The 13,729-nt window shown below is 47.2% G+C and overlaps 1 protein-coding gene across 3 annotated transcripts in view; it reads left to right on the top strand.

Moving 5' to 3' along the window:
* The window catches only part of MOCOS (molybdenum cofactor sulfurase), a gene marked incomplete at its 5' end in the record, with an annotated part of 55,062 nt that overhangs the window by 1,508 nt on the left and 39,825 nt on the right, over positions 1 to 13,729 (top strand). For all 3 annotated transcript variants that reach the window (XM_081252460.1, XM_081252462.1, XM_081252461.1), the window contains 5 exons: positions 1,398 to 1,487; positions 2,896 to 2,962; positions 3,840 to 4,484; positions 7,702 to 7,778; positions 10,720 to 10,919. In XM_081252460.1, coding sequence (XP_081108586.1) covers positions 1,398 to 1,487; positions 2,896 to 2,962; positions 3,840 to 4,484; positions 7,702 to 7,778; positions 10,720 to 10,919 — 1,079 coding nt within the window. The remainder of the gene's footprint in view (positions 1 to 1,397; positions 1,488 to 2,895; positions 2,963 to 3,839; positions 4,485 to 7,701; positions 7,779 to 10,719; positions 10,920 to 13,729) is intronic.

Consider the following 13,729-nt stretch of genomic DNA (forward strand, 5'->3'; position numbering starts at 1 on the left):
AATCCCAGAAGCTGTTACCGTACAGTAGGTAATTATTTCAGCATCACTCCTCCTTAATCCCCTAATCCCCTCCAGCTCTCATCCCTCACACCCATCATTGGCTGACCTCTCCCCTCAACACTACCCTGGGAAAGTAGAAAGTAGATCCCTCCTTGTTTCATTCTTGTCTCTCAGAGAACAGCACCCTTTTTCTCAAATGTAAAGTTTAGATGTGATGCCAGGATCCCAGGCTAGCCTTCAGTGCCCTTTAAACATCTACTGTAATTGTGATAGTGTTCTGTGATTATCTATCTACCTACCTAACTATCTACTATCTCTCTCTCTCTCTCTCTCTCTAGTACAGTTTCCCAGCATTTCCTCTACATTATGGTTCAAGTAGACTTTGTGGACTATAATCTCACCCTCCCGCTGCTGGGAGTCTAGGAACATATCCCCCTCTTTTTTTCACACAGAAACAAACAAACCAGAAAGAGGGCAGGGAAAAACAAGCAAACCAAACCACAATAACGTAAGATTCACCTCCTCTTTTTATCCCTGACCCCTACCCCCCACCAAAGTTTTCTTGCAGGTTTGAGAATTTGTCTGGTTAAGTGGTTGCTCTGGATAATTAAATGCTTAACCTTTAAGTGCTGAAATAGTTTGCATAACCCATTGGATGGGAACGTCCTTGTTTTGGTGAAGGGAGCATGTTGATTACACAGTTGTGGTTCTTAAAGCCTCTGGGTGCTGACTGATGGTCACTCACCCTGCATGGAACCAAGAACTGAAGGTGCATGAGCCAGAAGAGACCCTGGAATTCCCTTTCTTGAAGACCTAATGCCGATTGGTTTGGGGGTCGTTTGCCTACTTCTTCTAATAATGACACTAATGCTCCCCATGAGCGTCTCCCTGATGCTGGGTGGACAAAAGCCTTTCTTTTGATGTGGTACCTTTCTATTTCTGAGTCTTTAGTAAATGAGAACATTATTTTAAAACTAATTTTTTTGGCTAGGTAATACATTTAACATAGCACCAAACTCAAAAGGTGTCAGAAGGGCTTCCCTGGTGGCGCAGTGGTTGAGAGTCCGCCTGCCGATGCAGGGGACGTGGGTTCATGCCCCGGTCTGGGAAGATCCCACATGCCACGGAGAGGCTGGGCCCGTGAGCCATGGCCGCTGAGCCTGCGCGTCTGGAGCCTGTGCTCCACAACGGGAGAGGCCACAACAGTGAGAGGCCCGCATACCGAGAAAAAAAAAAAATGAGCATGCATATCAAGAGGCTGGGAGAAATCAGTAGCCTGGTGTTATGTCTAAACACACCATATGGGCACTGGTCAGGTTCACACAAACTAGATCTAGCTGAAATGAGTGGAATACCTCTGAAAAATAATCACAGCTTTATTTTGTGTTTTCTTTCAGGAACTGTCTATCTTGACCATGCAGGAGCCACGTTGTTCCCCCAGAGCCAGCTTACAAGCTTCACTAAAGATCTCATGGAAAATGTTTATGGTAAAGAAAAACACAGCATAACTGATTTTGCATTGAACATTAGCTAACTACATTCAGCTAATATATCTATGCTTAATAAAATGTCACATTAGCAGGCGGGGACAGTGCTGAACACACAAAGCTGAGTAAGCCCCGTGAGAGAGGGGGTCAGGCAAGCAAGCACCCAGGGTCAGTCCCTGTAGCACATGTGCTGCTGGGTGGGAGGGACTGCTTCAGGGACACACAGGTTACTTCCAGAAGAAGGGGTCAGTGGTAGGAAGGGCACAGGGTGCTGTGTTTGGTGGTGGGATGACCCTGTGGGACCAGCACAGTGCAGAGGGTGGGACAGCAGGAGGAACATTCATTCATTCATTCATTCGTACACTCTGTAAATGTTTATTAAGCCACTCTGGTATTGGGGGCATGGTGCTGTAATGGGAACAAAGTAAATACAGTCCCTGCCTTCATGGACTATGGTCTAGTAAAGAGAAGACCTCAATCAAGTGATCACCAAATAAATGTTAAAAAGAAAAAAAAAAAAGAAAAGTAAAGTAGTGTAAAATGTAAATAAAGTAAATTATCAATTGAGCAAAGGGCTGTGACCAAAAGGCCCCGGGCGCTATGGGGGTCTGTATCTGCAGAGTGATGGTGAGTTGGCAGCGTGAGTGTCACAGAAAGCTTCTACAGGAGTGGGGCGGATGCTAGAGGAGGAGCAGGAATTCACTCGGAAAAGAGGAGAGGGCAGATTAGGCAGAAGGAACAGCATGAGCCAAGACCCTGCGGTGGTTTCAGGAACCAGCCCAGAACCAGGGAGGGGAGGAGAGTGGTGGAGATGTGAATGGAGAACTGGGGAGGGGCCGCATACAGTTCACTTCTTCCGCCTGGTATGGGTTTTAGTATCTATAAAATACTTCAAAGGATATGGCCCAGAATATTATCTATAGCCCTTGAGGAGGAACTAAAGGTCCCTGACTTTGTTTAATGGCTAAACCATTATTATTTTGTCTTGCTTGACTTTTCCTTTCTTTCTGCATTTTCTCACTTCCCTGATTAAATTTACTGTTTGGAACTTGGGGAAGGCTGGGTCCTATGATATTTTTTTGGCTTAAATTTTGAGAAACTGAGGGAGACGATTTTGGAGGAACACAAAAGGAGAGACTATAGGGCTTCCCTGGTGGCACAGTGGTTGAGAGTCCGCCTGCCGATGCAGGGGACACGGGTTCGTGCCCCAGTCCGGGAAGATCCCACATGCCGCGGAGCGGCTGGGCCCGTGAGCCATGGCCGCTGAGCCTGCGCGTCCGGAGCCTGTGCTCCGCAACGGGAGAGGCCACAACAGTGAGAGGCCCGCGTACCGCTAAAAAAAAAAAAAAAAAAAAAAAAGAGAGACTATAAGTAGTGACCCAACCGCTTTGTCTTTGTAACCTGCCAGGTAATCCTCACAGCCAGAACATCAGCAGCAAGCTCACCCATAACACGGTGGAGCAGGTGCGCTACAGGTGAGCAGCAGAGGTGCCAACTTGTGTGACACCTGTGGGTGGATGGACTTCCTACCACCTGCCCACATCCCACAAAGCTTCTGAGTTGGTTTCAGGAAGATCACATTCAGCTAAATGGCCACACATGCGTGCTGATAACCATCAGGGTCAGAGGACAGGAAGGTGAGCCTGGGCAGGTGCAGAGCGGGGCCGACCAGAAGCACAGGTAGACACCTCTGAGGTGCCCAAGCTGTTGTGTGTGGCTCTGGGCTGGTGCCAGAGTTCCTGGGGGCCAGAGTGACCCAGGTTCCTAAGTCCTCTTTTCAGGGAGAAAAAAATACGCTTTCTCTGTTTTTTTTTCTTTTCGTATTTCAGATTTAGACATCTTGTTTTTGCAGTTTTCCCCCCTTTACTAATATTTGCACATAGCAAATTAATTAGTTTTTGGCAAATAATGTAGGTGGTACCTAAAGATATTTGAATCTATACAATTTCAAATTATTTCCAGTTTGAAAATGATACTCTTTTGCTATAGGGTTGCCCGTATTAAAAGCAATGTTAAACAAGTTGATGATTGAAAACTTGTTATGATAGAGCCAGACAGTAGACCAAGAAGGGGTGTTTTCAACTGAGTTTAAGGTAGTTGTGGATTTTTGTCTTCTCCATTTGGGGGTGGGGATTTGGGAGGCTGGGTGATTTTGCCGGTTTGCACCCATTTGCCATCTCTTCCCACAACTTCCTCTGCCCCGGTCCTACCTTCACAATGTGGCAATGCCTATCTGGCTTTTCCCTAGCTCTTAAGGTAGAGAAATGTCATATTTAGTTGAAATACAACCAGCTCCCAACATCTAACACTGGAGGGAAACCAAGGAGTTCCTTGATGCTGTGCTTCTTCCAGGATCCTGGCACACTTCCACACCTCCCCAGAGGACTACACTGTGATTTTCACGGCCGGGAGCACAGCTGCTCTTAAACTGGTGGCAGAGGCTTTCCCTTGGGTGCCCCCAGGCCCAGAAAACAGCGGGAGTCGCTTCTGTTACCTCACTGACAGCCACACGTCTGTGGTGGGCATGAGGGAGGTCACCGCGGCCATGAACATCACTTCCATCCCAGTCAGGCCAGAGGACATGTGGCTGGCGGAAGAACAGGATGCTACCGCCGCCAGCGACCCCAACGGCCAGCCTCCGCATCTCTTCTGCTACCCAGCTCAGAGTAACTTTTCCGGGACCAGGTACCCCCTGTCCTGGATAGAAGAGGTCAAGTCCGGGCGGATGCGCCCCGTGGGCGGGCCTGGGAAGTGGTTCGTGCTGCTGGATGCGGCTGCCTACGTGGGCACCTCGCCTCTGGACCTGTCGGTTCACCGGGCCGACTTTGTCCCCCTCTCCTTCTATAAGATCTTCGGCTTCCCCACTGGCCTGGGCGCCCTGCTGGTGAATAGCCGCTCAGCTCCTCTGCTGAGGAAAACCTACTTTGGAGGAGGCACGGCCGCTGCATACCTTGCAGGAGAAGACTTTTATATCCCCAGAGAGTCGGTGGCTGAAAGGTAACCCGGCGATGGGAGTGGCGCTGGAGCTCAGCAAGGCTCGGGTCTGCCCTATGCCACCTGTAGGATGGTGCAAGGGAGGTGCTGGGTGGCAGGGCCCAGATCCGGGAGTCAGAGGTCAGCTGGAGCTGCCACAGGGGGCTGTGACCTCTGCCCTGTGCGTGGGCTTCTCCACAGCTGTGGGAGGATGAGGGCCTGCAGGGAAGGGCTGCGAGCAGAAGAGATGAAGGCCTTCCAGGGAGTAAGGAGGATGGGCCCCAGGCCTTTTGCCACAGCACTGACATGAGGAGGCAGCAATTGAAGCAGTGATTTAAAAGGATGGTGCCATTTGGAACAAGTGTGCATACATGTTGACAGCATAGCTGTATTTCAGCAACTAGTATTAGCTCAGCTTGGTGTCTAGTCAGCAAGAGGAACCAGTTAAATCAGAGGCCACCAGACTTGGGGGCACAGCTAACAGCAGCCTCTGTGAGCCTCCCAGGGGTTACCAAGGAAGTTTGACGGCTGGCAGCTCCTTGCCTGGGTTTGTTGGTCTATGTGTCATTCTCAGGGTGCAGGGGCAGGCAGTGTGGCTCATGCCCAGGAATCCCCCAGATACCAGTGGCTGGGGCCCACAAGGTTGAAGGTATGAGAGGGTGAAAATAGCAGCTGACCCAGGGTTCTGCTGGGTCCAACAGTGGGAGATACCATGAGGTGGGGGCCAGGAGCTGGTCACTCTGCTGGTGCCTGAGAAGGCCCCGGGGCCTGTATGGGAAGGTGGCTCAGATCCCCCGCAGACCCAGGTGCAGACTCAAGGGTTCTGCAGGTAGGGGCATGGCCTCGGCAGTAGAGTCCTTGTCCAGAGTGTAGGTTCTGGAGCTGGACCGTTGGGGAGTGAATCCTGGCTCCACTGCACACTGTTTGTGGGAATAGGAGCCTGTGACTTGATCTCTGCGCCTCATGTTTTTTCTATAAAGTGCATCTCTAAAAGGATACAATTCTTTAGAGCTAATATAGGTGAAGCACCAAGGTTGAGATGGCATCAATAGGCTATGAGGCTATCTGATGTCTCTTTCATTTAGGACTTCTCCATAGCTGCGTGATTCTAAAACAGGAAAGCTAATGTAAAACCTTTTGAATCCAAGTGTGATAACGTAGCATATAATATAACCAAGTGAGAAAAGAATGACAGGCACAACATCATGTAAATTAAAGTCAGAACAAAATGACAACCCAAACTTTATTTAGTCAGTAGGGGCACCTGAAGACCTAGAGGAGTGGGGCAGCTCATCACAGGCACGGCATGAGTGGGCTGGGCTGGGCCGGACCTCTTGTCTTCAATTTGGGTGAATCGCCTTATAGCAGGTGCTGCACCAAGATTCCCAGAAAGCTGAATGTGTTTATTTACCATTAGAAGCCTCATATTTTTCTTGTGAACCTAGGACTAGAGTTTGAGATTTGATACCGAACTCAAATGTTTCTTGAACATACATCTGAACCCTGTTCTTAATCTTTTCTGTTTTATAACCCAGTGAGAAACAACCCCTGATGGAAACAAAAAAACCTCCCTTTTCTCCTAAGAGTCTGTTCATTATTGATCAATCAATAATTATTTATTATTGATCAGTTAATAACAGAAGCCATTATTGCCTAATCATGTTTAATTAATTAATTAATTAATTAATTTTTTTGCGGTACGCGGGCCTCTCACTGTTGTGGCCTCTTCCGTTGCGGAGCACAGGCTCCGGACGCGCAGGCTCAGCGGCCATGGCTCACGGGCCCAGCCGCTCCGCGGCATGTGGGATCTTCCCAGACCGGGGCATGAACCCGTGTCCCCTGCATCGGCAGGCGGACTCTCAACCACTGCGCCACCAGGGAAGCCCCATGTTTAATTTATTAAGGAGTCATTAGTTACTAACTTATTAATGGTCAATTAATTATCAACTGATTCATTATTACTTCTAGATATCTATTAATTACCATTAGTTTTATAAGGATATTAACATTCCGGTAATGATATTTTGAGCAACTCTTATCCCTACTGTGTTAAAATACAAAACACGGTATTTCCATTGAAAGCTTCAACTTGCGTAAGACTGCTGTTTGTCACCACCCTTTGTGGGATGCTTGCTGGAAACTCCTCGCTGTGCCCCAGGCTTCCCCCTCGCTAATGAAGCAGCCAGAGGCGTTTTATCAAAGCCTAGGCCCCATCCCGTCACTCCTCTCTGCTCAGAGCCCTCTGGCCCCTCGTCTCATCCAGGGTGAAGCCCTCTGACGTGCTCTCCTACCACCCTCCGCCTTGCTCTCTGGCTTCTGGCCTCACTGACCTCCTTGCTGTTCTGGCTCTACCTGCTCAGGGCCTTTGCTGCACCCTCTCCCTGGAACTCTGTTTCCCTCCAAAACTGTTTCAAAAATGAGCAGTTTCCTTCACTCCCTTAATTCCACTGGGTCTCTGCTCGAATGATCTCCCTCATAGAGGACTTCCCCTGACCATCTCAGCTAAAGCAGCCACCAGCCCTCCTGCTTCGGGAACTTCATTGCACTTGTCACCCCCTGGCTTGATGCTTATTTGGTTTCCCTGCGTGTTTGCTGTTCGTTACTCCTTGTTTCTGTGCCCTGTGAAGGCAGGGATCCTACCTGTCACGTTAACTGCTGTATCCTTAGCACCTAGAACAGTGCCGGCATGCAGTACATGAACAATAAAGATTTGATGAGGATTTTGTCTAAACGAATAATTATAAAATGCAAATATAATTATAATGATAGTCAGGAAGTTTATCGAGAGCCTTATAATAGCTGTGGTCCTATAGACTTCGGAATCATAGACTCTTGTTAAGAACCTCATGGCTGCACAATTGATCTGACTGGATTGATGCCCTGTCAGTGGTGCTCTCTTGGGGTCAAGGGCAGCATTTCCAGAGCCCATAGCACTGGAGGTTTTGTCAAGTCTGAAGTCTTCCAAGGTGGTGACTGACTTTCAGGGCCCTTTATCACTACTGCCAGCCCATCCCAAGTAAGCTGCAGACCAGGTCAGGGCCAGAGGCAGCCTGCATGTCTCGGTGTGCGTGGCCCTCTGTCTTGAGGAGGAGAGGGGAGAGCAGCATTGTATAAGGCAGCAGAGGCAAGATCTCCATAGATTATGGCTAAGGCTAGAGTCAAAGCCTGGTTGTCACATACACGAAACGCACGCGGAGGAGTTAGCCACAGCCTGACCTCTTCCCCCTCACCACCGTTACAGGTTTGAAGATGGCACCACCTCCTTCCTTGACGTAATAGCGCTAAGACATGGATTCGATGCCTTAGAGCGCCTCACAGGTCAGTGGACCTCTTTATCTGTGTGGAATTTGCTTCCTGTTGCCCGTGTCCTTGAGGGAGCCCTGGCCTGGGTGGGATTCAGATAAGGAGAGAGTCTGTGCAGGTGACCGGCACATGGCAGCTCTGCACTGATGCAGATGAAGCTGATTCTAAAGAACTTGCAGAAATGACTTCTGAGGCAAGAGCAAGAAACTGGACTTTTTCTTGGTCGGTTAAAAGAACATTTTAACAAGTGAGAGACATTCCAAATCCAGAGATTAATAACCTCACAGACGCAGAGGAGCCCTCCTTGGTCCCTGCACTGGGAATGCTTACAGATCCTGAGACCTTATTTAGCTCTTACCTTGCTGGGTCTTCCCACAGGGGAGCTTTGTGACGAGCCCCCTTTGCCCACGAAGGAGCTTATGCTCAGAGAGGTTGAATGACTTCCCCAGGACCAGGGAGCTGGGACCTGGGAGGGCTAGGGTTTAAACCCAGGCAATGCTAACGCCTAACCCTGAGTCCCCAAACACTATCTCTTCTGCCGGGCTTTGCAATGATACATGTTTTCTTTCCTGACAAGTGGATGGGGTGTGTGAGCAGGTGGGGGACATTCCCCACAGGCTAACACACAGATGGATGCCACTTCCCATCTTATGGGGCTTGGCACAAGGCACAAGGCTGGAAGAACCTCTGTCTGGTGAGCCATGACTCCTCACTCCTGCTGCACTCTGGACGCTCCTTTCAGAGACTAAGCTTCTAGAACGGGGTGACACTGCTTGTACCGTCCACATGGGTATGGGGTTATGGTGAACCAGGGACGCGGCTTAGCAGTTAGGCAGCCCTTCCTCTCTCTCTCTCTCTCTCTCTCATCATAATAAGGGGACCCTTAGGTCCTTAGCCTAAGCCTAAAACTACAGGCAGACAGAATTCATAGGAGGGCTGTCGTGACAGTAATGCAGGGAGGTGAGTGGGCATCATCCAGACAAAGAGGAGATGATCAAGATAGACATTGAGAAATGAGCACTTTCTCAAGGACAGATACTAGCAAGGTATCCAAACCACAAGTGAGAGGGTCCGATAGAGCCAGGGGCACCTCTGAAGGCAGATTGACAATATCAGCCCCACAGTAAGGCAAACCCTGATTTTTCCTACTTAATTAGGCTCTTTTGTAGAAAAAATTGTGGTGAAATCTATATAACATAAAATGTACCAGTTTGGCCATTTTAAAATATTCAATTTAGTGGCATTAAGTATATTCACATCGTTGAGCAGCCATCGCCACTATCCTTCTCCAGGACTTTCATCATCCCAAACTGAAAAAACAGTAACTCCCCATTTCCCCTCCCCCAGCCCCTAGTAACTTCCATTCTCCTTTCTGTTTCTATGAATTTGCCTATTCTAGGCACCTTATGTAAGAGGAATAATAAAATATTTGTCCTTTTGTGTCTGGCTTATTTCACTTTGCATAATGTTTTCAGGGTTCATCCATGTTATAGCAAGTATCCTTAACCGCTTTGTATAATGTTAAAATGATTTAGGGAACTTTCCTGGCGCTCCAGTGGTTGGGATGCAGAGCTTCCACTGCAGGGGGCGCAGGTTCGATCCCTGGTCGGGGACCTAGGATGCTGCATGCTGTGCGGTGTGGCCAAGAAACTAAAAAAAAAAAAAAAAAGATTTAAACATTAACGAAAACAAACAGCAACAGCAAAAAAGAGATACATTTAAAGACAAAATTGTACATTTTTGCAATCTGTTACCAAAGGGTCTAAATTATCTGAATGCTTAAGTAACATTTTTTTTTTAAAGGAAGATGACTTCCCATTTATTGGCTGCTATAGTCTTTCAATGATATAAGCAGTTATACGCATGGGGTAAAATAATGTTGGGACATTGTAAATTGAGGTGAAGTAACCATTTCATCTCTTCTCCATGGTCTAGACATTGCTTCCATGTCTAAATGTCCTGTGTAAGCAGGATTTCAAGGCACTTAGAGTGAATTTCTGCATGGACTTATTAAAGCATTGATTTAAGAATTTCATTGTTTTTAAAACAGCACTAAGGCTCATACCTCTGCATCAGTCATCTTACGTGGGGCAAATGATTTCATGTGTGACGAGGTGGAGCGCTTTTTACATGATACTCTTTGTGTAGTGAAGAGTTTTGGAGTCGAAATCTGTGGCTCTGGGTGAGGATGCTGCAGAAGCATCCCTTTCCATACACCTCAAAAACTACGCACCAGCACGGGCTCCCGGGAACAGCTTGCTATTGCCGAGTTTGGAAGATCTCTTCTTGTTATTCCTAGTACTCTTGCAGTTAATGCTGCCCAAGACTCCACAGATCTGGTTGCAAAATTAAGAGCTTTTCATAATGAGGCTCAAGTTAACCCAGAATGCAAAAATCTAAAATGGATTGGCCTTGACTTGGTCAATGGTAAACCCCGAGACAACAAACAAGCAGGGGTGTTTGAACCAACCATAGTTAAAGTTAAGAGTTTGAAAGTTGCAACTGAAGCTGCAATCACCATTCTTCAAATTGATGATCTTATTAAATTATACCCAGAAAGCAAAGACAATAAGCATGGAGGTTATGAAGATGCTGTTCACTCTGGAGCCCTTGATGACTGATCTGATTTCTTTGACTTATGACAATGTTAGATGCAGTTTTCTTGCACCTCGAGTATTACACGTTAAAGTGCAAAAAGCTGGAAAAAAAAAAAGGAAGATGACAACAACAATTCCTATGGAAAAATTCCACAGAAGCAGCAGTGGTAAACTGTCGTTCAGTACCAATGACCTAATCATTTATCATGTGGGCAGTACCATGAACTATTTACAAGTATTTAAAATCATTAATATGAGGTCCAAGTTTGCCAGTTATAATGATCTCATTTTCTTAAAAATGAGATAGTGAATTTTACATAAAGTTCATGATCCCCTTTTGTTTTCATAACTGTTTTGAGGTGGAATGGAGAACATCAGGCAGCACACCTTTACCCTGGTTCAGTACACCTACGCTGCCCTGTCCACCCTTCGGTACCCCAACGGAGCCCCTGTCGTGCAGATATACAGCGACTCTGAGTTCAGCAGCCCAGAGGTTCAGGGTCCGGTCATCAGCTTCAACATGCTCGATGACAATGGAAACATCATTGGTTACTCCCAGGTGGGTTTTCGTTTCATCTTGCTGACCTGTTCACAACAGAATCACTCTTGTCGGGAGTTCTGAAGCCTTTCTGAGCCCTGAAATTTGCAGTCAAGGCCTCTGGGCCCTTGCAATAGCCATGATGAATCCTGTGCACTGTTGGAGAGGCCACTGGTCCTTCCTTAGAGGCTCTTTACTCTTGTTCTAACAAGCACGGCTATTTAGTTCTTCAGCCCTCCTTATTTAGCCACAGGTGATCAATTTCAAATGGGAAGAGAGAGAGGTCGAGTCTCTGATGGCAGTGGGAGGGGACAGCTGAAGCTTGCCAGCAAGGGAAGACACCCTAAAATAGTGTAGACAGAACAGCCTGTCTGATGTCATTTCATGTACAAATAGCTTGGTAGCCCCACTGATACATCAGATCATATCATAGTGTTACACAAAATTCTGTGCCTCTTACCACCATTTGTTTGCATGTTGCTTGGAATTCATAACTCTTTTTTTTTTTAATGAAGTAGGAATGATGTCCTTAGTAGCACAAAAGCCCTTATGTCTGCCATAGTTCATCCATATTATGAGTTCAGAGGATTTGGTAGATTGGTTATAAAATAGTTTCTGTAGATACACCCTTTGTATGTATTTTCCCATGAAAACAATTCAGGTTTGGGAACTGCTTGGATCCTAACCACAGTTGAGTAAGCTGGTCACTGCCCAGTACATTAAGAAGTCTAGAGTCACACTGAGCACTCAGACATGGCACTAGGTGGTCAGCAGATGGGCTGTCACACACTGGGCATGGGGAGCCCAAGCCCTTCTCAGAGCCCGGGTTTCTAGAACTGCCGTGAGGAGCAGATTTGATCATCACATAAGTTTGGAAGATAGTGCTTGTCTTCCCTTGAAAGCCACTATCTCCGTACACCTTTGTCAAACCCGGAATTTCTCAAACAAAATCCATTTCTCAGGGAATCCTGTCCCCACTTCTGAATAGCCATAAACTTTCTGAGGAACCAACTTGAGAAATATTCTCTGGGGGAAATGTTGATTCTCACTGGTGTCCAGGGGCCAACACTCTACAACCATAAGCTGTCTCTTGGGTGAGTTGACTGTGAAGACCCCAGCCCACACTGCCCCTCACTTACACAGCCCAGCACCACTCAGAAGCAGGCAATTTAAATGCTTCTGAGGAGTGGTGGAAAATGCATCGGGGCCAAAGGTTTGCCTTCTCAAATATGTTATTCTAGGTTATTGGTACAATAAGTTTCATTCTCAAACCTAAAATAAGTGTATTTTTTCAGGGGTGTGGAGGAGGGCAGACAAGCGACCATGAAGTGTGCTGTGGCAGGCATGTTACCGAACTCAGGTTGGGCTGCTCACCACTCAAAAGCCAATAATCGAGGGGCAAGTGTCAGTAGAAAGGAAAGGTGCTTTATTCAGAAAAACTGGCAATCTGGGGAGAAAGTGGACTCATGTCCGGAGACCAACTCCGAAGATTCTGCTCAGCCATGACAATTTTTAAAGGGAAAAAGGGGAAAGAGTCTCAGTTAATCATTAAGGTAGGAGATCAGATTCTTCATCATTTTTCCATTGCATGCAGACCCACTGACTTCTGATCTTCATTTGGTACTGTCTTGCCCTCATGGTCCACCTGCAATTGGATGTTCTCTTGCCCCTGTTGTCCGCCTGCAAATTTGCTAACAGGGAAGCTGTTATTCTTTAACTACTTAATTAGAGAGTCAGTCATTCTTTAACTACTTAATTCTTCATTCTTACTCCTTTTAATCCAGGAAAGGAATCAACCGGTTAAGCAAGGCATTGTGTACATTCAGTAGAGCAGAAGTCCGGAGTTAGGTTAAATGTTACCTAGTGATCTCATTTTTACAATTAAGGTCTGTCTGAGGAAAACAGAAATGAACAAACAGAAAAGGGGCAAAAGAGCTGCTTACAAATCCCCACTATCAGACATCATTACATTTCTATGGGAATAGGAGTGAAGGTCCATCTTCTGTAACTGCTTCATGCTGAGAGAAGGTGTTGAGATCTTAGAGTGAAAGATGTCGACATGGGTCTGTAGCATCTCTTTGCTGACAATTTTAGTTGCCCGCTCACATATATGGGCAGAGCAAGCTACAGTTATTCCTCTGCCCACAAAGATATAGATTATTACGAACAATAGCATTAATCCCATTCTTTCATCAGACACAGAGTCTGTGACTCTCTTGTCCGAATCTTTAACTGCTCAAGCCTTTTCTTTTGTGACTCTGGGAGGCTTGGGAGACTTCAGTTTTTCTACAAATAAGAGGCAGCCTTTGTACTTGGCGGGGGGGGGCCCACAGGGTTCTGCTTGGCCCAAGCAGCGGTGAAAGACCCCCCCCCCTTTGCCCAGAGAAGCCTCAAGAGGAAGACTCCCCCTCCCACTCAGGGAGCCTATCTGGGTGCCTGGCTGACTTCACCAGGACCTTCATTCTCAAAGGCATCACACAGGATGAGTTTCTCCCTCTGTGCCTTTGTAGAGGAAGCTCATCCTATGAGTGGAGGCCGAGGCTGAGGCATGGCCAGCTGTGCCAGCCCAGGAGAATCTTGGGTTTTCCTGGGCTCCTTCACATGTGGGAATTCCACAGGGATTTGGGGGGGCCTTCGGAAAAATCAGATGGCGTCATGGCTGGGTCTGGCTGTCTCTTTTTCAAGGGATGCGTGAAAGAATCGAGCCTTCTGTGAGAAGATTTTGGGTTCTTGTTTTTGACATCCAGATCTCCGAATTTCATTCTCCCCTCTGTTGAAGTCAGTGGTTAAGAGGGGGGGTTCAGATTTGGACTGCCTCTTGCTGGCTCTGG

Source organism: Mesoplodon bidens, assembly GCF_964165515.1.
Source record: "Mesoplodon bidens genome assembly, chromosome: 13".
NCBI classification, from domain to species: Eukaryota; Metazoa; Chordata; class Mammalia; order Artiodactyla; family Ziphiidae; genus Mesoplodon; species Mesoplodon bidens.